We start from the raw sequence: 22,315 nt of genomic DNA, 5'->3' as shown, positions 1-22,315 counted from the left end.
TTTACAATAAATTTCCAGGAGTAAAATTTCTTGGCAAAATAGCACACATAGGTGCAGGTTATATATGATATATCTGTTCCCTGGAAAGACTGTTACTAAATGTACTATCTCTACTCTTCTTGATATTGTATGAGAGATGTTCAATCTTTATTTATTTATTCATCTATTTGACTACTAATAAGGTTAAATTTTTCGTATTTTTATTGGTTTTTGTACTTTTGAACATATCAGTTTTATTTCTTTTGTGAAAAGGTTTTTTATATTATTTGCTCATTTTAATCAGAATGCGGATTATACATTAGTGATGCATGAGTTTTTTCTATCTGACCTATGTTTTATATGTAGCAAATATTTTCCCAATTTTTGATTTGCATTTTGGTTTTCAGTGATGGAATTCAAATACATAATGTATTTTCAAAAATGATTTTTCACTTCAGTAAATATTATACAAACATAAACTTAAATTTTTAATGCTTTTATTTAAATTTAAATTTCACTGACTTGGAATTACTTGTTTGAAAGATGAGTGGAAGGTGGCTATGACCTGAAAATACAAATAGTTTACTCACAGATATGAAGTATAATCTTTAAAAAAGTATTAGCTTGCCAGGAGTAAAGGAAAAAGAATTAAAAATATTAGTGAATATATAAGCTTAGGTTTGTTTCCTGACTTCATGTTCTATTACACTTATCTACCAGCCCATTCCTTAGGTAGTACCACACAATATTCATTTCAAAAACTGGTTAATTATTCCTAAATATTCATTCTTAATTATGTCTGTCATCTCTGTCTAATATACTACTTATTACACATTGTCAAAAATAATTTTATTAAATAATCCACCAAGTTGTCATACTAAAATCTTAAATATGGCAGTTTAAATTTTACATGGTTTTAACTATGTTGTGTGTATTTGTGTGTGGTAAGTGAAAAAAAAAGTATTCCCTCTAAGATGATGGTTAATATAAATGCTATTTTGTTAAACAAACTAATGTTGAAAAATGATAGCTCCTAATTTAATAGAGATGTTTATCTGAAAGGAGAGAAAGGAAAAATACTTTTAATGTTAAAGAATCATACATACTGTGACTTTTCTTCCTAAGTAAGATTCACTTATCTTGATATTCCTGGTTACATCTTGGCTTTTTACAAATAAATATGGTTGTGATTCACGTAGCTGACCACTGCACATATCAAAAGTGACTATATCACCTCCTTCATGGGCAACAAACCCACAATTACATGACACTGGATAGTGAAGACTTCCGCAGTCCCACTGACGTACATGGACTTCAAAATCACGTGACATACTCTTATAAAGCACAAATGTTCCAGTCTTGAAATTATCATATACCCTATCATTAACAAAAGGCAATTGCATTAAAAAATCGTGTAAAATATCACAGTAGTATGTTATTGATTTGCAATAGCTTTATGTATCATGAGCATTTTGTTGTGTGCACTGAAGGAAACAAAGTAGCTGTAAATGCCTCAATCTCTCCCACTACTCCTTTCTTCCCTTTCACCACTCCAGTCAAGCTGCTGTCCTTGAGCAGGGCAGGCTGGCTCAATGGTCTTCTCGCCATATATGTACCCACGTGACTATCTCCCTTATCTTTGAATACTTGTTAAATGTCACCCTCACCAAATGGCTTTTCATAACTACTCTATTGTAATATAAATTGCAACCCCTCTTTTCAGCCTTCCCTTTCCACCCAATTTAGTTTTCTTCACAGCAAGTATCTTCCTCAGACACACTTCGTATTTTACTTATTAAATGTGTTTCTATCTCTCTTCACCTTTGCAAAGGCCAGCTCCATGAGGATAGAGAATGTTCGTTTTGTTCAATACTCCCAGTCCTTAGAACTTGGCTTTTCACCTACTTGTCGCATAATTAATCTTGTTGAATTGTCAGAATAAATTCATCACTACTACGCTTTCTTGAAGTTTTTCCACTAAAATGTCTAAGCCTTTACTTATAGCCATAAAGGATTTTTGCCTATGAGATCAGTTCCTTCAGGTTCTTAACACCTGTTGACACCATTGGAGTACAATTTTTTTATAAAACAGTTTCTACATATTGAACAATTTTACTGACAATGATCATATTACACTTTTTTAGGCAAACCACATCTTGAAAAAAATGTTGATGCAACACTAAGACATTCTTATCATTTTCCTTACAGACATCTCAGAATTATGAATCTCCCAGAAGAATATAACTGAGTTTAAATCTTTCTATGCAGATATTAATAACAAAATAGTTTAGATTACTTTTTATTCTTTTTCCCATTTTACTTTAAATTCCAGAGGCAAATATCCAGGTATCTATAATAGTTATAGTAGTTTTTTTTCGTGAATATTCTTGTCAAGGCTTAGGAGTAATTAGTTTTAAAAATAATTCTAATATGTTTAATCATTTTGCCTAAACTTAAACATTGTTTTAATATCATATGGAAATGTTCTAAACATCTTTAGAGCAAATAATTTAATCATTATTAAAAATTTAAAAAGCGTCTAGCAAAAAAGATTCTCTGCGTTTGTAATAATATTTACAAGTTCAGCCTTGCAAATAATGGATATTTTTTACTAAGAATTAGATTTTAAGGCAAAAAAATCTACATAAACTAGTATTTTGAAACAAGTCAGTAATGCCTTTCTGTCTAATTTCAGTGACTAGAACTAAAAAATTATAAAACAATATGCTGTTTAAAATAAAACAACAAAATCAAAGCAAACAAAACTACTAAAAGAAGAAACTTTCAGGAAATTACCTGCCATCAAATGTAATTATATGTGGGTCAGTAAATGAATAGCAGTAAGCAGTTGGGACATCCTTTACTTTGATCTTAAAAGCAAAGATATTTTTGGTAAATATTATCATTAATTATACTTAGTGATACATAAAATTGCTTAGCAATCTCAACAAATTTTTAAGTATTGTTTTTATCAAAATTATTAAAATTGAATCATTTAAAAACTAATTTACCAAAAAATGTTTTACATAAAAAGTTTATGAGACATAATGATAAAATGCACATTTCTTCTTAAAGCTTCAATTACAATAATAGTTTTGTAATTTGTAAACCTGAATGCTGTCTGGAATGTAGTTGTTCCACAGGAAATCCTCATTAACTATTGGTTGCACTACAATGTTTGTAACTCTATCTCCATCTCGAGAAAAATCTGTGACAGCAGTGTAGTACACAAAAGTGTGGCTACAGGTTCCATTAGCACAGGAAGATGTCTGGTGAAGGTCCACATGACAGGAAGACAGTGCCAAATTTAAGCCTAGGTGCTCTCTACCTATATAATGAAAAAATAGGTTTAAAAATTTCCAAGAGAATATACTAACCAAAGCATGTAATAAATTAATTAACATGAAGCACTGAATTGAAAGATTATTCTCAAATTATTTTCTCTTTCTTAAAGCATATTCCAAATTTTGTCTAAATTAAGTCAAAGCTATTGAACCTACCTGATTTTTACAAAGAATTAATCAACTATAATGTATACATATGTACACATAAATACATATTACGATTTTCAATTAGGTTATAAACCTGTATGCAACTGAAGGAAATTCGAAAAGAATAAATAACATTTATTCTTTTACATATTACATATATTACAATATTATATATACTAATATGATTTTTTCTGTCTAAGATTTGCACCTTGGGCCCAGATACTTCTGCAATATTTCTTAGCATATGTGTTCATGTTCCATCCATTGTTGAATAGTAGCAATGGCTTTTAATTATTGATAAGGGGCTTATCATCTCAAAAAATAGAAAAATCAAAACAAATGAAGATGATCTCATAATGATAACAAGCTGTCTTCTTTCACCTCCCAAATGTCCCAATATATTCACAAGCTTGAGATGCTCCCTCACTTCGATAATAAAGAATAAAAGATAATTTGGAAAGGAAATTGTAGCAAAAAAAGAGAAAAGAACTGCAGGAATTTGTATAACTAAACAAAAAGAACAGATTTGCCCCCAAAATTGGCCAAAGAGGAATTATACTATCATATCCAATTAATGATTCCAAAGTCCTCCTAAGAATCAAAAAGGAAAAAAGTTGTTAAAAAATGTTCTATCTTCTTTTCTTCCATACAGATTTTTAAGGTATGAAATATGTTAATCAGATATAAGCACACTGAACTATTTTTTAGAAATATATACTTTCCCCATGCACATACAAAATAACAGAAACATTCAAACTCTTAACCAACTCTCTAAGGTGAATACAGAATAATTCTAGCTTAGATATAGCCCATAACATCAATTCCCCAAGTCAACACATGAGGGGTTGTTCTCTTTAAGCCTGTGAATAGCAGCATAGTCTGTTTAGAAATACACTCAGACACCAACTGGTTCCCTGTTAAAGTAAAGATTTAATGCTACTGTACTTAAAGAGGACAAAATGAGGAGTATCCAGAATGAAATCCAGAATTTTTTCTTCAGAAAACAAAAGCCATTTTTAATTCTCAGAGAAAAAGAACAGGCACGCAAACTTCTAAAATGTAGAAATATTTTTAGGCTATTATTATATTATTTTAGCAATGCATGCCTTGTTGAAAGAATTGAAAGCATGAAAATATATTTTAAAGTACACCTGTAACTGAAGGAAATCTTTGACTGACATGATTTTGGAAAACATCAATTAACATCATCCTCTTTCTGTTCTCTCCATAAACTGTAGTAATATTTGCATAATATGCTTTGCAGAGCTAACTTGAAGTAGAATTGTGTCAAATAGTCCAAGAGAGAGGGTATAATTTAATATGTCTGGGCTGTAATTAAAAATATAGTGTTGCTCGTGGTGCTTCTGAAACCTGAGTGAGTAGGTGGGTATTATCTGAGCCTGTTTACTGTCAACAATCCTAAGATGACCTCTCTTAATTCCTCTATCTCTTTAGCCATCTCTTTTCTTGAGTGCATCATTCCAAATGATTCTCTCTCTCTCTCCTGGCTTTTTTTAATCCTCTTGTTTCTCTGATTTAATTATTTATAATATAGACATGAAGGTCTATAGATACCTTGTGTTTGGTATATTTACTAAAGACAATGTATGTTCTATGGTGAAAATGTATGTGGTATACCGATGAAATTGTAATGTCTCTTAAAGGTTACATTTTAATTTATGTATCTGCAACTTGCTTTGATCTCTACATCAGAGGCTCAGTGGGAAAAAGAACATAGTCAAGCCAATCACGGCTATGCATGGTTTGTCCTCACATATTCTATCTTGTTATGTGGGAGGATTTCCTCACTCTACCCGTCGACACATATGTGGCCATGTATCACAGCATCCATACAATTAGTCATTGAAATAAAAGAATTTTAAGACATGATATCCCAAACATAAATGTACATTAGGGAGAGAAGCTTGAAGGATGCATTATGAGATCTATATTTCATAAGCTTGAACTTTTAATGTAACTTATCAAATGTCCCTCATTGGGGATTATTTGAAAAATCTTAAAGAGCAGTTTTCCCTCGATTTCTGTAAACTAAGCAAAGAGAAGAATAAACAGGAGACTGAGAAAAAAATAGGAGAAAAAAGAGGAGTGAGAGGAGAAAGATGATAATGAAGAGGAAATTATTCGCAATTCTTTTTTTTTTTTTAAATGTATGCTTTCAGCCAAGAAGAAGAAATGCGAATTGCTTTGGCAATCATCAATTTGGCCCAGTATTAGTAATATGATTGGGCTACAATTTGAGGTCAACATGCAACATGATTTATTATATGAGTACACTCCAGTGACTTTTCCTACAGGAAAAAAAGCATTATTGTTTGCAATCTAATAATAAGATTAAATAAAGTTAGTATATTACCTTGATCAATAGTTTGCAGTTTTAATGAGATTTTGCATTCTTGATCAAGCTCACTAAATTCAGAACAAATAATAGGAATTGTGCTTTCTATCCTCAGGTAGTATTCTTTCCCATCCTCTGATATAGTGCTCAATTCAGGCTGTAGCTGGTATGAGAAAATATGTAGAAAAATTATGTTAAAATATAATTTATTTCTAAGGCACAATTTTGAAAGGGCATTTTTCTCAACAGCACATATTTTGCTAAATGAGCTGGTAATAACTTAAGCCCTACAATGTTTTAACTAAGCAAGACCATTAAAATCAAACCTACGAAAATACAAGCAGCACACACAGGAGTACATGGAGCTGCTGCACTACTCTGAGTTTGACTCACTTTGGTTCCCCAACACATTTGGCAAATCGTATCCAAGCCTGCTTCAATGATTCTGGTTCTGTGGTGAACACTGGAAAGTGAAGATGAAAGAAATATTTCTGTTTTCTTCCATTTTATTGCTAATGTTTACTGACACACCAACAGAAGACTCTGTTTTTCCTTAAGGATTAATACTCACTATCTCAATTAGAAACTTAAGTACTTTTAATACATAAATCAAATTATTGTTGTCACTTGAAATATCTCAACACTTAGCCTATTTCTCAGCATCTGATTTCCAGAGTTGGACTTCCTGAGAACTGCTGCAACCCAGGATTGGCCCTATTCTCATTCACAGGCCAATTCTTTTTTGAGGCAGGAATATTTTCGTGCCGTCTCGAGTCTTGGCTAGCTCTCAAAACAGATGTTTCTTAGTACTGAATATTCTCCCTGTTAGCCTAATCAGAAACGGTACAAGGGTGGGGGTGCTGACCTTTGGCCCCTGTCACTGTCTGCTGAATGCTAACCAATGTAAACTAAAATGTTCCTGTATTCCCAAGGCTTGACCTCTGCTTCCCCTCACACTGTAGTTATGCAATTCTGACAATGTCCACTCTTCTCACTTCTTTTCCTGGTTCCTACTGTGTGTACATGGACTTTATTCATAAACAGGGTTTATCCTCGTCCTAAGTCCAATTGTCACAATTTTATCATTTATCTCATCTTGTCGTTGAACTAGAAATGAATCTAGATCAAACTTGAGTCCTGTGTGTGAGACCTTCCAGGTTCACAGTGCTTGCCTGCCTTTTGATATTGCCCCCACATCTTCCACTGCTTATTAATTCCCTGTCACCTCTGCTCATCTGTTAGAATAGCTCTTCAGTTCTTGGGTCTGGTGCTACCAGCAACAACCAAATCTCCTTCTCTGTTTAGTTAGCTCAATCTTTGCAGTCCATAAAACTCATAGCTCTGGGTCAGTTCTACTCCAGTCAGAGACTCTGCTACTTGGCCTGGGATCTGTCTTCCAAAATGCATGATAACTAAATATCACTAGGCTAACTTTAGTTACATGATGGAATGAATTAGAAGACCAGACCTTTTGCTTTACTCTAATTTGAGATATTTCTTTAAAAATTGAAAGTACATCTCAACTTTAGTTAACAGGACCCCTCAAACTTTGTTGTCCATTAGAATTATTCGGGCTTTTCTTCAAATACAGGGACTCATGGGTCTCAATATTCTGATTCAGTCTGTGATGAGGTACAGAAACCAGCACGGACAGATTACAGTTTGGGAAACATAGTTCCAGAGGAATAATCTTTCTGATGCATCCCCACTGCTACGTACCTTAATGCCTGCAAAAAATTCTTGGCTTTCTATGGCTATACTTTGTACATGTGGATTCTCCAAGAAAAAGACAGAAGCGCTACAGAATATCTAGGGATATAATGAAAAAATAATCACTTAGCAATTCAATTTTGGAGAAAACATGTGTAAATTATCATTTTTAAAATCCTAATTTTAATTCTTCGTAGATAGTATATAGAGGTAATAAAAGAATTAAATAATTTAAAAGCTTACTTGATATTTGAGAAAAATCCCATCATTACAAAATATTACTTATTCAAACCTCAACAAAAAGTATAGCAGGCTTTTTATTTAGGATGTTTTAAAAAGTACTTAAGGGCGGGCACAGTGGCTCATGCCTGTAATCCCAGCACTTTGGGAGACCGAGGAGTGCAGATCATGAGGTCAAGAGATCAAGACCATCTGACCAACATAATGAAACCTCATCTCTACTAAAAATACAAAAATTAGCCGGGCATTGTGGCACACGCCTGTAGTCCCAGCTACTCAGGAGGCTGAGGCAGGAGAATCGCTTGAACCTGGGAGGCAGAGGTTGCAGTGAATCAAGATCACGCCACTGCACTCCAGTCTGGTGACAGAGCGAGACTCCATCTCAATAAAAAAGAAAAGTACTTAAAAAGTGATATTATCATTTAAAAAATTAAAACTTTTTTTCTAGAATAAATGTATATAATTTTAAAACCTGAGAGAGACATATATGTATAAGGATTAATCAATAATAATCAGCAAATTACTAAAATGATATATTCATATACAGTCACTAAGATCACTGACTCATCCAGTTGACACTAGAATTAGCACAACTGCAAGGAAAAAAAACAAACAAAAAAAATGTTAGTGCTTTATACTCTGGGGACAAAATCTATTTTTAGGATATGATGTTTAAAAATTGTGTTTGAAAATCAGTATATTTATGAAAATAAAATCCAACTGTTTTTTAACATACCCTGTCTCCAAGTCTGAGATTTATGCCATCAAGTTCTAAAAGAGAGCGTGCCTGAACTGTGGTCTCTTGTTTCAGCTCCTCTTTGACTTCTTGAGAAGAAAGCCTAGACCAAGCTATGTGAAATCCCACGGAGTTGTTTGTAGGGGGAACATCAAAAGAACACCTACAGAAAAGCCTGGACTCAATCAACTCCACCAGAACCTCTGGCCTTCCTGCAGGTGGAGGTGGCAATGAGACAGTCAGCTGACCTGGGGAGAAAATGCATAACTTGTAACTGGGAATCTTAGACAATGGAGACTGGCTTATGGAAAAAGCACTCAAAGACTGTAACTCTGGGCTTTATCTTAAGAAAAAGCAAACTAAATTTAGAAAAATGATTATTTCTAACAATCAACAAAGTAATACATTCATATTCTGACCCATAATCACACAAATATTGATAGGCAAGCAACTTAGGAGCTCAAGCTTATATTAATGCAGGCTGAATATCTGCCTTTGAAAAGTCGAGCTCTTGAAAAGAAATTTGTGTTATTTGAAGCAATTATCTTTTCTAAAAGATAGAACAAACAAAATTAAGGTTCAGTACATTATAATTCCTTGTTATAATGAGAAATAGTCACAAGAATGTACAATAAAATGACTTTCTCTTTTATAGTTTTCTCTTATAACTCAACTCATCATTACTCTGGGCTGAAAGAGTTGTTCATTGCAGAGGTGATTATACTATCTTAGTGAAATATCTTAATCCTTTCATTTTTCTGAGGTTAAAGAAATTTGAAGTTTCCTCTAGGAACTCACAGGAAGATTTTATATAGTTTTCAACTCTGGGCATTTGCAAAATCAAATCTGCGGATCTGAAAGTTTTCTGGATACGTTTTTTGTTTAGTTTTGTTCTGTTTTAGAAAGGAGAAAAATATCTGAGTGGTAAATTTGTAAAAGAAGATTTTAAAATGTTCTAAAATGTATAATTTTTCTATTTTATAAATATGCTAATTTCAGGACAATCACAAAATAATCTTTCAGCCTTGCCATGTAGATTTTGGAAAATTCTGGAAAGACCTTAAAATCTTTTCTGTGGAGAAAATGTACTTTTAGATATTTTACAGTGTTATTTTGTTATAGTCCCATTGACAAATGAATTATTTTCAAATTTATCTAGTAAATGAATATTTTACTAAACATTTTAAACATTAGACCAAAGCAGTATATTCAAACTTGAAGGAAATAATAAATTATTTTTGAAAATATATTTGATCTTTAAATATCTTATAGCTAAGTAAAAAGTTATCCTTAAATATACTAGGAAAAGGACATTTATTTTAAAACAGGGAAAAGCTATGTATGGAAATGATTATTAAGAATAAGAGAAGACAAATGACTGAAAAAAATAATTCATGACAATTAAAATGTTTGAATCAACACTTTAAATAGAGAACTATCTGGGCAGATTGATCATTGCTTTCAACAGCATATATCAAAGAAAACTTGTTATATTTAAAGGAAAAGGTTTAGAAACAACAAATAAATTATTTCTGCTTAGAAAATAAAAATTAGTATTCCTTTGTCAATTCTAATATTAGTATGTATTAAATATATTAATACATTTTCCATTTTATCATGAAGCTCTATCTATTGACTTTCGACTCAATACTTTTATTTAGTGTTACTTCCTCAAACTGTGTACAATTTATATAGCAGAGTTTTTTTAATTAATTGCATAAATGTTCTAAAGAGCATAAGTAGGTGAAATTTATTATTTATTCAAGAGGAAAATGTGATTTTGCTATAATACATATATTTTGTAAAGAGAATTTACATCTATTATGCAGAGTAGTCAAATAATTACATTTTATATTTAATGCTGCTATTATGAATATTGTTTTATTACTTTATGAACTCAAATCACAGGGCTTAATTAAACTGACCTCCACATACAATAATAGGTTGTCAAAATATACAGAAAAAAGGGGCTAGAAAAACCATTTGGAATAGGGCATGAAATAGAGCATAAAAAACCAATTCAGAGTGATAAATTTTGAGGATTATTATAAAACTCTTTTTAAAATACCAAGCATAATAATTTCTAGGCCTGATATTTGAACATCATATGATCTATCCTGAATTATTTTATTTATTTATGGCTTGTTCCACCATATAAAACACCTCTGTTAATTAAATTAATTATATATCAACAGTCTCTCATGCATTTCAAATATCATATTTAGCTAACAGAAAATATGATAAGGCTAATAATCCCATAAAAGGTTAATATTTCAATAAATAATTTCAATTTCTGCCCATAATATAGGTAGATGACATACATTTTATCACTTAGATAATGTACTTAATTTATTTTAAGGCATATTATAGTAAGAGGATTTCTTAATACTTGAAAAACCTTTAAAACATTTAAAAAATAGAAAATAAAAGATATATATTGAAAGGAAGAGAAAAATTTTGATCACTATTAACATCATTGATGTTTATCTTTCAAGATTTATTTGACACAAATACAATCATTCCCTTAAAAAAAAAAAGGTACTGTTGTATTGTATAATGTACTTCTATATTTTAATGGTGTTTACAAAATATTTTGTCAGTGTTTATGTATCAGAAATATTGAATCAATCAGCCAATCAGCAGTTACTGGATGTTTGCAGGTTTTTTAAAACATTATTAGACAAATTCTGTTACAAATATTGTGCTCGCACACTTCCCTAAATAGTTCTCTAAGACATATTTTTGAAAGTAGAATTATTAGGTACAAACACATATGGAGTTTTAAGAATGTTGATATGAACTGCCAAATTTTCTTATGAAAGATTCTACTAATACACACACATTTGTCTAACTCTCTGTACCTCTGCCAACTCGAGGACTACTTCTTAAAGGCACAATAAAGTTATTTTTATTTTTGATAACTACCAGACTTTGGTTATGTCAAATATCAGTATAATTCAACATCCAAAGCTGCAGAATATAATTATCTGTTGAAATAGTCTAGTTTCTAAAAACATTATTAAAAAGCAAAATATAATACTTACGAACACAATCACCTCCTATTTTAGTTTCATCAGAGCCACATGGGTGTAATTGTGCATCAGAAATAGCTGCCAAAGGTTAAGGTTTGTATAATTATTCAGCTGGGCATGAAGATATAAATCTACATATATCCAAGATGACAATTTATTGGAGGATGTTTCAATACAGACTAAGATTTTCGTAATTTTCTCTTATTTCATAACATATTTTTTCCTTTTAAGGGTGAGATCAAATGGAAAGATAAGGAATCATATCTCAAAACAATCAAAGCTTTAATATCTTATTTTCTAAGTATGAATCTGCATTTTTAAATAATGAAACACTGACAATATCAAATGCTGGCGAAGATGTGGAGCAGCATGTGCTGGTGAGAATGCAAAATGGTACAGCTATTTTGGAGAACAGTTTAGTAGTTTCTTACAAAACTAAACATATTTTTACCACACGCCACAGAAATCATGCTCCTCTATGTTTACCCAAAGGAGCTGAAAACTTATTTCCATACAAAAACCTGCATATGGAAGTTTATAGCAACTTTATTCATAATTGCCCAAACTTGGAAGCAACCATGATGTTCTTCAGTAGGTAGATGGATATGCTGTTGTACATATAGACAGCATGGACTATTATTCAGCCTTACAAAGAATTGAGCTATCAAGCCACAAAAAGACATGTAGGAAACTTAAATGAATATTAAGTGAAAGAAGCTAATCTGAAAAGGCTACCTACTAAGTGATTCCAACTATTTAAAATCCAGGAAAAGACCACACTATGGAGACAGTAAAAAGAGATGTGGTTGTCTGGGGTTGAGCAAAGGGAGGGATGAACAGGCAGAGCATAGGGAATTTTTAGGGTAGTGAAACTAGTCTGTAGGTCACTATAATAGTGGATACATGTTATGAGAAATTTGTCCAAACCCATAGAATTTTGTTTGTTTGTTTGTTTTTTGTTTTTGAGACGGAGTCTCGCTCTGTCACCCAGGCTGCAGTGCAGTGGCGCCATCTCGGCTCACTGCAAGCTCTGCCTCCCGGGTTCACACCATTCTCCTGCCTCAGCCTCCCGAGTAGCTGGGACTACAGGCGCCCGCCACCACGCCCGGCTAATTTTTTTTTTTTTTTTTTTTTTTTTTGTATTTTTAGTAGAGACGAGGTTTCACCTTGTTAGCTAGGATGGTCTCGATCTCCTGACCTCGTGATCCACCCGCCTCGGCCTCCCAAAGTGCTGGGATTACAGGCATGAGCCACCGTGCCCAGCCCAGACCCGTAGAATTTACAACACCAAAAGTGAATCTTAATGTAAACTATAGACTAGGTGATAATGGTGTGTCAATGTAGGTCATCAATTATAACAAAGGTAGCACTCTGGTGGGGGACTTGGACAATGGGATGGAGGACTATGCATGTGGGGGATTTACAGGGTATATGTGAAATCTAAAATAATAGTGAAACACACTATAATCTCCAGAAACGTATACTACAGTTGGTTTTATGCCAGTTCCTTGGTAATTGATTCCCCTATACTCGTTTACAGGATTACACCACCAATGAGCCAAGGACAGAGGTGGTAATACTTACAACCCAATGTGCTGAATACAGTTAATTGATACAAGAGCAACTATCTAAACAAAGGTAGACTCATCAGATTGCTTCTTGAAAGAATTTAGTATTTAAACTAAAAAACAAGAAGTTGGAAGCAGAGTCAAGTTAATGACGGAGCTCTATATGAATGTCTAGACTACTATTGTTGCTAATATCTGGAAGCTGACCTATTTCTCACACTTTCTGAGACTTTCCTACATAACTCTTCTTCAGATCCAATGATATATCCTAAAACCCTTAGATGTGATTATCTTTTATGTTATTTTCAGTTGTTTTCTTGTTATGTGCAAGCCAAACAGATTTGAAATAACCTTAACTACTAGACATGTACATTTATATATAAAAGAATGCAATATTCCTATAAAACATGGGGCCAAAATACTATTCTTGCTCAAGGACTCCCAAGAATTGTGCCCCATCTGTGTTTGGGGGGTTTATCATTTTTTCTTCTTTCTTCTATTTGCTTTTCCCAGATTTCTTTCATAGAATACAGCCAGCACCCTGGCTCAAATATTTAGTATTAGGATTAGACAATTAAGAATCTCTAGAAACATTAGCAAGGAAGAAAATAAACCATTTTGCTTAAAACCTTCTGTTTCTTCCTGATTCAACCATACACCAATAATTAAACTATAATAAAGTAGTAGTTGTCAAGAAAGGAAGCAAACAAGTGGAAATCTAGTTTCAAAGCATGTAAAATGTGCAATATTTGATATCCTGTGCACAGTAGTGGAACACTGTTGGGCTGCACAACTAACTTGGGTTAGCACAATGAACATTGTAAAGAAAAGAGATGCCTGACCTGTGTCATGAAGCAGTAAAGATTTGTAAGAGATCCAAGCAGAGGGAGGAACAAGCATAAGATATGGAGAAGAGGACAGAGCAGAAAACTGCAATGATGAGACATCAATAACGGGTTGTAGAATATCCTCGTTGAGCATGCAAGCGTCCTGAGATCAACCTAGCTTTACTAGTCACTACCTGTGATGTTGGTCAAGTGCCTGTTTTCTCTGAGCAATTCTTTTTGTCCATAGAATAGGGATATTTATTGCATGCATCCTATTCTGACACAATGGTCTCATCTACATCCTTCCAACATGCTAGAAAAACTCTTTCCTAGGGGTCTTTGCTCTTGCTTTACTCTGACATGATGGCTACGTGGCTTGCTTAACTTTGGGACTTTCCTTCTCTCTTTTTTAATAGCGTTATTGAGGTATAATTGATTGAACGTATTTAAAGTGTAATTAATGACATGTTTTGACATATGAATACACCCACTAAAATCTAACAGTAATCAAGATAACATCACCTCCAGAAGCTTCTCTGTCCTTTTCTAATCCTTCTGCCTGCCACTCCTCCACATTCGTAGACAGCAACTTATCTGCTCTGTTATACAGTTTAGATTATATTTTCAAGAACTTTATATAAATATAATTGTACACTATGGACTTTATGTCTAGAAAATTTCATTCCTCATATATGTTTGAGATTCATCTATGTTTTTGGCTTATCAATAGTTTCTTCTTTTTTTCTTACAGTGAAGCCATCCTACAAATATAGTTCTTTCCCTTTTATTGAAAAAGTAGTATTTCATTGTACAGGCTTATCATAATTTGATTATCCAGTAACCCATTGATAGATATTTGTGTTTTTTCCCCAGGTTTTTCACTATTTTGAATACAGCTGCTTTGAACATTCATGTAGAAAACCTTTTAAAAACATTTGCATTCATTACTCGTGGCAAATATATAAGAATGGAGTGGCTGTGTCATATGGAAGTATATGTTTACTCTTTAAGAAACTGCCAAATTATTTCCTAATGTTTGAATGTACCATTTTACACTCCCAGTAGCACAATACAGCAATTCTGGTTGTTCCGTGGCCTTGCCATCTGTAGTATGGTCAATCTTTTTAAATTTTATATATAATATAATGGTATCTCATTGTGGATATAAATCCATTTAACTAATGACTAATGATGTTAAGCATATTTTTATGTGCCCATTTTCCATTATTATGTCTTCTTTGGAGAAGTGTCTGCTCAAATCTTATTACAAAATTGTTTTCTTATTATTGGGTTTTGAGAGTTACTCATATATTTTGGATCCAATTCTTCATCAGATATATGAATTGCAAATATTTTTTCCCAAACTATGGCTTCTCTCTTCATTTTCCTTCAGTGTCTTTCAATGAGCAGAAGAGTAGAAATTCACAATTTTGATCGAGTCCAATTTATATTTTCTAATGGATCACAATTTTAGTATTATATTTTTAAAATATTTGTCTAATCTAAGATCACAAATATTTTCACCTGAAAGTGAAAGTATTCTCTCAAGCTTTGTATTTTTAGCTTTTATAATTGAGATTTGAGTCTTTGATGATTGTGAGGTGGGTTTTTCTTTTTACTGTATTTTGATGATATGAATCAAAGTTATTTTTGCATATGAATATTCAATTTACTAAAAACACAACTCTTTTTTGTATAGAATTGGATCTATTCTTGTGTTTAAGATCAGTTTACTGTGTGTGTCGGTGTTTTCCTGGGCTCTCTATTCTTTTCCATTGACTTATTTATCTATCCTCATGCAATTACCACATTGTCTACATTATTGTAACTTTAGGGTAAGTTTGAAGTCAGATAATATAAGTTGTCCAACTGTTTTCTTTATCAAAATAGTTTTAGGTATTATAGGTTCTTCGTATTTCTATATGAGTTTTAGAATGAGTTTGTAAATTTCTACATGAAAGTTTGTTGTGATATTCGTTAGGACAATTTTGGAACTGTAGTCAATTGGAGGAGAAGTGACATCTTAATATCATGTCTTTTGATCCACAAACAAGGTTTATCTGTCCATTTTCTTAGGTTTATATAATTTTTCTCAACAAAGTTTTATAGTTTTCACTGTAAAGGTCTTACACATCCTTTGCCATACTTATTACTGAGTGTCTTATATTTTTGGTACTATAATTGGTATTTTTAGATAAAATTTCTGATTGTTAATTGCTAGCATGAAAAAATACAAATGATTTTTAAACATTGATCTTTTTTTCATTCAACATTGCTAAACCCACTTAACAGCTCCAGTAGCTATTTTATAGATTCCATCAGGTTTGCAAAATAGGTGATCAGGTCATCTGCATTTATTATTCATGAGGGATATTGTTATATAGTTTTCTTTTAATGTCTATGTCTAGTTATAGTGTTAGAGTAATGCTGGCCCGACAGAAGTTTAGAAAAGAGTTTGTGTAAAATTGGTATTAATTCTACATTAAATGTTTGGAAAAATTCCCAACTGAAGTCATCTGGGCATGCTGTTTTCATTGTGAGATAGATTTTTAACTAGAAATATAATTTCTTTAATAGATATAGGGCCACTGAAGTTACCTGTTTACTTTTGAGTGAACATTGGTTGACTGTGTATTTTATTTTATTTTTATATAATTAGAAGTTATAAGTGCAAGTTTTGTTATATGAATATGTGTAGTCTGTATATTTTAAGAAATTTGTCTATGTCATTGGTTTTCAACTGTATTGGCATAGAGTTGTTTATAATAACTATTTTTTATTACATACAGAATCTGTGGTTGTATCACTGCTCTTATTCCTGATATTGGTAATGTCTGTCTTTTTTTTTTTCTTTTTTACTGATCAGACTGGCTAGATAATTATTCATTTTATTGAATCTCTGAAATAACCAGTTTTTTATACTATTGAATTTTCTCTGTTGTTTTTATATATTCTATTGCATTTATTTTTACTCTGTTTCCTTTCATCTGCTTACTTTCAGTCTCATTTGTGCTTCTTTTTCTAATCAGTTAATGTACAAACTAGGGTCTTTAATTTGTGACTTTTCTTGTTGTTCAATATAGACACTTAGTGGGTTTTAATTTTAATGAACTTCAATTTTTTGTGATATTCTAATTTTCTTAATTTAGGGCCCAGAATATGGTTTTTCATGGTAATATTTTCCTATGTACTTGAACATCTATGCTGCTATTTTGTGAAGTCTTTTCTGCATGTCATTTAGATCAAACTGGTTGAAAGAGTGTTATGGTCTCCTCCATTTTTGCTGTTTTAGTGTCTACATGCTTGATCAATTATTGACAGATGACGTGTTGATCTCCAGTAATAATCACAAATTTGTTTATTTCTCCTTGCAGGTCTCTCAGTTTTGTTTATGTATTTTGAATTTGTTATTAGGTGTTTCATCATTTGGAACTGTCATATTCTTTTACTGAACTGAACATTTTATTATTAGGAAATGACCTTTGTTTTTCCTAGGAATATGTTTTGCTTTTGAGTCTACTATGCTTAATATTAATATACCCACTCTACATTTCTTGTGATTAATGTTACCTACGTATATCTTCTTCTATCCTTATACTTTTGAACTCATTTTCCTTACTTTTTAAATGAGTTTTCTAGGCAGCCTATAGTTGGGTCTTGCTTTTTTGCTCAATTTGGCAATTTATGCTTTTCAGTTGGGGTGTTTATATCATATATATTATATATATTTATATATATTACTTTTGTACCAACCTTTTATATATATATATATATAAATCATATATAAATATATATAGCAACATGGTGGACTTAAACCTTATAATATCCACAATTATTTAACAATATTGTGAGGTTTAAGTCTACCATGTTACTATCCGTGTTCTATTTATTCTGTTAGTGCTTTGTTCCATTTTTTATTTTTATCTGCATTGAAAAATATGGAATATATTTTATGATTCCATTTTATACCCCTTGTTGGCTAATTAGTTATAATGTTTTGTTTTATTTTAGTAGAAGCTTTAGGGGATATTGTATACATCTTTAACTTCTCATAGTCTACATAGGCTAACTTTAATTGATATGATGCCACTTCACATGTAGTATAAGGACCTAACTACCTTGCTAAGTGGAAATACAAAAAATATAACAAAGATGTATATTTTCATAGAGTCTTCTAAATAAATAATATTTCAAATATATAACCTTTTTAGAATGGCTTCGATTACAATTAATTGTAATTAGTATTTTTTCTTATTTGACCTCTAGAAGGCTCTAGGGATAGATATATTGTGTGTATACACATACATATGAATTCTGTGAGGATCAAAACGTCTTCATGAGACTATGATATTAAAGTGAAATTTTACTCTCTACTATTTGCTGTTTTGGTGATTTTAAAATTAAATATATTGACTCCTAGCTAGATAGGGGCTATTGGTTGTAGACAGCAATACATCCAAGTAAAAAAAGACATTTAATAGACTGCCTTCGAAGATAGAGATGATCCTGGGAATTCTTCTAAAGTAGTTACGATAAGAAGGCTTTTTCCAAATAAGCTCCTTAAAGGGGAGTAAATTTCAGTTAGCAGAAGCTCTCTTTCACCTTTTGAACTTTCTCTTTTATCCTGTCTAAATGCAGATAAAGAAGCTAAAACTTGAGCTTCATTCTGTCACCATGAAGGAAAAGATTAGTGACTTTCAGAGACCTCAGCCTGACATTGTAAAGTGGCCAAATCGCCATCAGCAGAGAACACCTGCTCCAGATATTTGTTCAGCAAGAAAAAGAAACTCTTAAGTAGATTAAGTGACTGTCATTTTTGTTTGCTATCTATGCAGTCTAATTTAAGTTCTAAATGATATTCCAAGGCAAGCTTCTATCAGCAAATCAGGAAGAATAATTCATGCATATGTCTGGTTAACAGACATTAAGAATAAAAAATAACAATTGTCTCCCAGAATTCCTTCTCCCTAAATGCTTAGAGGACTTGAATGTGGAGATTATAAGATACTTTTGAGTGTTCTGGGTTAGGAAATTAAGTGGATGGTAGTGACATTAACAAAACAGAAAATATTTTAAATTTGGAAGGGATATCATAAAATACAAATTTTTAATATTATGTTTTTAAATTCAGTGTAAAAAATATTTCTGATGAAGTGATTATTTGTATTTTATGGTATTGCCTGGTGTGAAAGTTTTGTTTTCTTTTTTAGTAGTTGTCAATGTTTCTTAAACTAATATAGATAAATCAATGGTTTTTCCATGAAACACAGAATTTTCCACAAATATTTGGTAATACTATAGGAAGATTTATAAAAATTAAATATTTTTTATGACAAGAGTGCCAAAAAAAATTCTTAAGATTTTTCAAAAACTCTTATCTTGGCCACCCAATGAGATTGATGCATCTCTCTGGATTTTGTCCTTCCTAATGAATGGCACTAGCTGTACTAAACTGAGCAGATGCTGCCCTTTCTTAGTAAACAGACTGCCAGTTTTAGCTGGACAGCAGCTGTGTACGGAATGTGAAGGTTTACCAGCTCACTCCCTCAGGATAATTCTCCATAGGCTTCTCAATCACACAGAACAAAATGCAGAGCTCCCTAAACGATCAGGCCTTGCTGCCCTTTCAAACCCCCGTCTTGTTATGTTCTCCCTCACTCGTTGAGATCTAATACTTCTGTCCGGCTTTCACTCTTCTGAGTACAGCATACTCTTATTGCCTTAGGGCCTGTCGCTTGTTGCAGCCGCTGTTTGAGCTGTTCTTCCCCTTGCTTTCTGTCTGACCAAGGACCATTTAACCTCCAGCTCTCAGCATCAATGCCCTTTTGTTAGACGTTTCACTGGTCGACTCTTCATTATGTATTTCATCCTCTCTCACCTTCAGTATTCTCTTCTACAGCAATTTTTAATCTTTTCATTCATCAGTTGCAATTTATAATTGCAGAAATACTCTATGCCAGGAGGGCAGGGACCACATTTGTTTTGGTCACCCCTCTATACTAAGGAGATGCTGTGTTGGTTAGAAAATAAGCATGACTCCAGCAGTACATATGTGTGAAATAATTAGTGTGTTATTATTATACTTGTGGAATACCGCCAATAAATACCTATTTGAATTAATACATTTTATAAGTTTATTATTTCGATCTTATTATAATAATAAACAATAATTTTGCCTTTTTTTAAAGATAGAACTACTGCCTTGCAATTAATGATAAAGTAAATCTAAACAATTCAATTTTCTATAAATGTAGTATGTATTTCAGAACAGTGAAATAAAATTATATGTTGAGAACATTATCTTTCTTAGTTTCTATTATCATGTAAAGTAGACAATAATGCATTATTTGCTTAGGGATTATGGCCAATAACGATATATTTACATCAACTTTAGAGGTCATTTGGAAATAAAACAGTAGTTAAAAACAGAACGTGAAATTGGAGTATGTGTCATTGTTTTTAAGAAAAAAGACTGAGGCCGGGCGCGGTGGCTCAAGCCTGTAATCCCAGCACTTTGGGAGGCCGAGGCGGGCGGATCACAAGGTCAGGAGATCGAGACCACAGTGAAACCCCGTCTCTACTAAAAATACAAAAAAATTAGCCGGGCGCGGTGGCGGGCGCCTGTAGTCCCAGTTACTCAGGAGGCTGAGGCAGGAGAATGGCGGGAACCCGGGAGGCGGAGCTTGCAGTGAGCCGAGATCGCGCCACTGCACTCCAGCCTGGGCAACAGCGTGAGACTCCGTCTCAAAAAAAAAAAAAAAAAAAAGGAAAAAAAAAAGAAAAAAGACTGCATTACAAACTCATCAAAATATTAAATTTTTTATTTTAATATTTTCAACTCAAAGAAATAATTAACCATAGGAGAAAACTTATTGTATTATTATTTTTGCTGACATTAAGGGACAGATTTCTGAGAATAAGAATGCTAGAAACTTAACGGAATCAATTTTTCTAATAATACTGGTTTCAATTCCAAAACTATGATGAGCAAAATAATTTTTTAGATTGGATATTTTATACATATGTGTATATATATGTGTTTATATAAATATTTATGTGTATATATATATGTGTATATATACACACCCACATTTATAAATATATTGGGTTATTTAAACCTAAAACTATGTTTCCTTTTAACTACTATAATAACCAACTAAGTGATTTTACTTGTTATGCTATAATTGTGTTATTTGGGGTTGGCTAGCTTGGGGAGTCTAACAACCTCAGTAGTAAAATGTTCATGCGTGTTACCCATAGAATCATCATTGTTGCTGAATCAAGTGTTCATCTGCTTTGAGAACACTGTCTACAAGAGTGTCTCCCAGAACTTTCAGTGTTCTTTCTATATATGACTGAACCCAGGTAACTAAATTGGGGTTCGTTTTACTTCTATAACTGGTTATATATGAGCACACTCACCTATCTATAGAATAAATCCCTCATTTATCAGCTTCACCATTGTCTAAACAGTCCAAGTAAAAATTGCCACTCTGTAGTTTCTTTCTGTTTAGAGCTTTTTGTATCTTAGGAATTGGGCCACTAGTTCCATTAAACATCGCTAGTGAATATGCATTTGTTGAATCTCTATTATGTTCAGGACACTAGGACATGAGACGCTGATGTAAAGGGCACTTTATTTTCAAAGAGTTCATAGTCATAGTGGAGCACAGAGAAAAAGAAAAAAAAATTATTAGGTCCAACTATCTATGGTGAGCTCTAGAATGGTGGGTTATGGGAGCTCTCAGCCAGGACTCTCATGCCACAACATCCTTAGTCAACACCACTAGTGTCAAGCTTACGAGTCTGAGACGTAGTGTATATCTATATGTCATGCCCCTTCTTAGATAACAGCCCAAAACAGAATTCTTGATTTCTCTTCCCAACCTGATGTGTTTGTACCCTAGTCTCTCCCTCTTTAGTTGCTCAAGCAAAAACCGTAGATTTTGTCCTTGATTTCTCTCTTTGCATCTTTCTCATATCCATTGCATGAGCTCTGTTTCCAAAGACATCTTAGCTTAATATCCTCTTTTCTTTGCCACTAGTCCTAGTCATTTCCACTCCTCTCTCCTTTAAGCCACTACCATCTCTCTATTGAATTAATGCAACAGTCTCTGGAGTCTTGCTGCAGGGATAATGACCTTTCAAATACACTCCTTAGATCATATTATTCATCTCTTTAAAAATCTTACAGGATTTTTAAAGACTGAAGCTAAGTTCTTACCAGGAACTTCAGACCCTACAGACGCTGACCTTTTCTTACTTCTCTAACCTCATCCCCCAAGATTTATTCATTTTCTCTGTTCCCACCACATTGTTTCTCCTTCAGCTCCTTGAACTGCCTTCTTCATGTGTATTTAAGGACATCTGCATTGT

At 32.7% G+C, this 22,315-nt stretch overlaps 1 protein-coding gene across 1 annotated transcript in view; it reads right to left on the bottom strand.

The window, feature by feature from the left end:
• Window positions 1-22,315, bottom strand: part of VWDE (von Willebrand factor D and EGF domains) — a 77,869-nt gene that overhangs the window by 39,055 nt on the left and 16,499 nt on the right. The window contains exons 4-10 of the mRNA XM_015447689.4: window positions 11,557-11,622; window positions 8,513-8,760; window positions 7,546-7,635; window positions 5,845-5,989; window positions 3,090-3,307; window positions 2,776-2,849; window positions 1,086-1,356 (exon numbers count right to left, since the gene is read on the bottom strand). Coding sequence (XP_015303175.3) covers window positions 1,086-1,356; window positions 2,776-2,849; window positions 3,090-3,307; window positions 5,845-5,989; window positions 7,546-7,635; window positions 8,513-8,760; window positions 11,557-11,622 — 1,112 coding nt within the window. The remainder of the gene's footprint in view (window positions 1-1,085; window positions 1,357-2,775; window positions 2,850-3,089; window positions 3,308-5,844; window positions 5,990-7,545; window positions 7,636-8,512; window positions 8,761-11,556; window positions 11,623-22,315) is intronic.

Source organism: Macaca fascicularis, chromosome 3 (genome assembly GCF_037993035.2).
Source record: "Macaca fascicularis isolate 582-1 chromosome 3, T2T-MFA8v1.1".
In the NCBI taxonomy this organism is placed as follows: Eukaryota; Metazoa; Chordata; class Mammalia; order Primates; family Cercopithecidae; genus Macaca; species Macaca fascicularis.
Note: the sequence above shows the minus strand (reverse complement) of the source record. Positions and strands in the feature narration are given on the sequence as shown.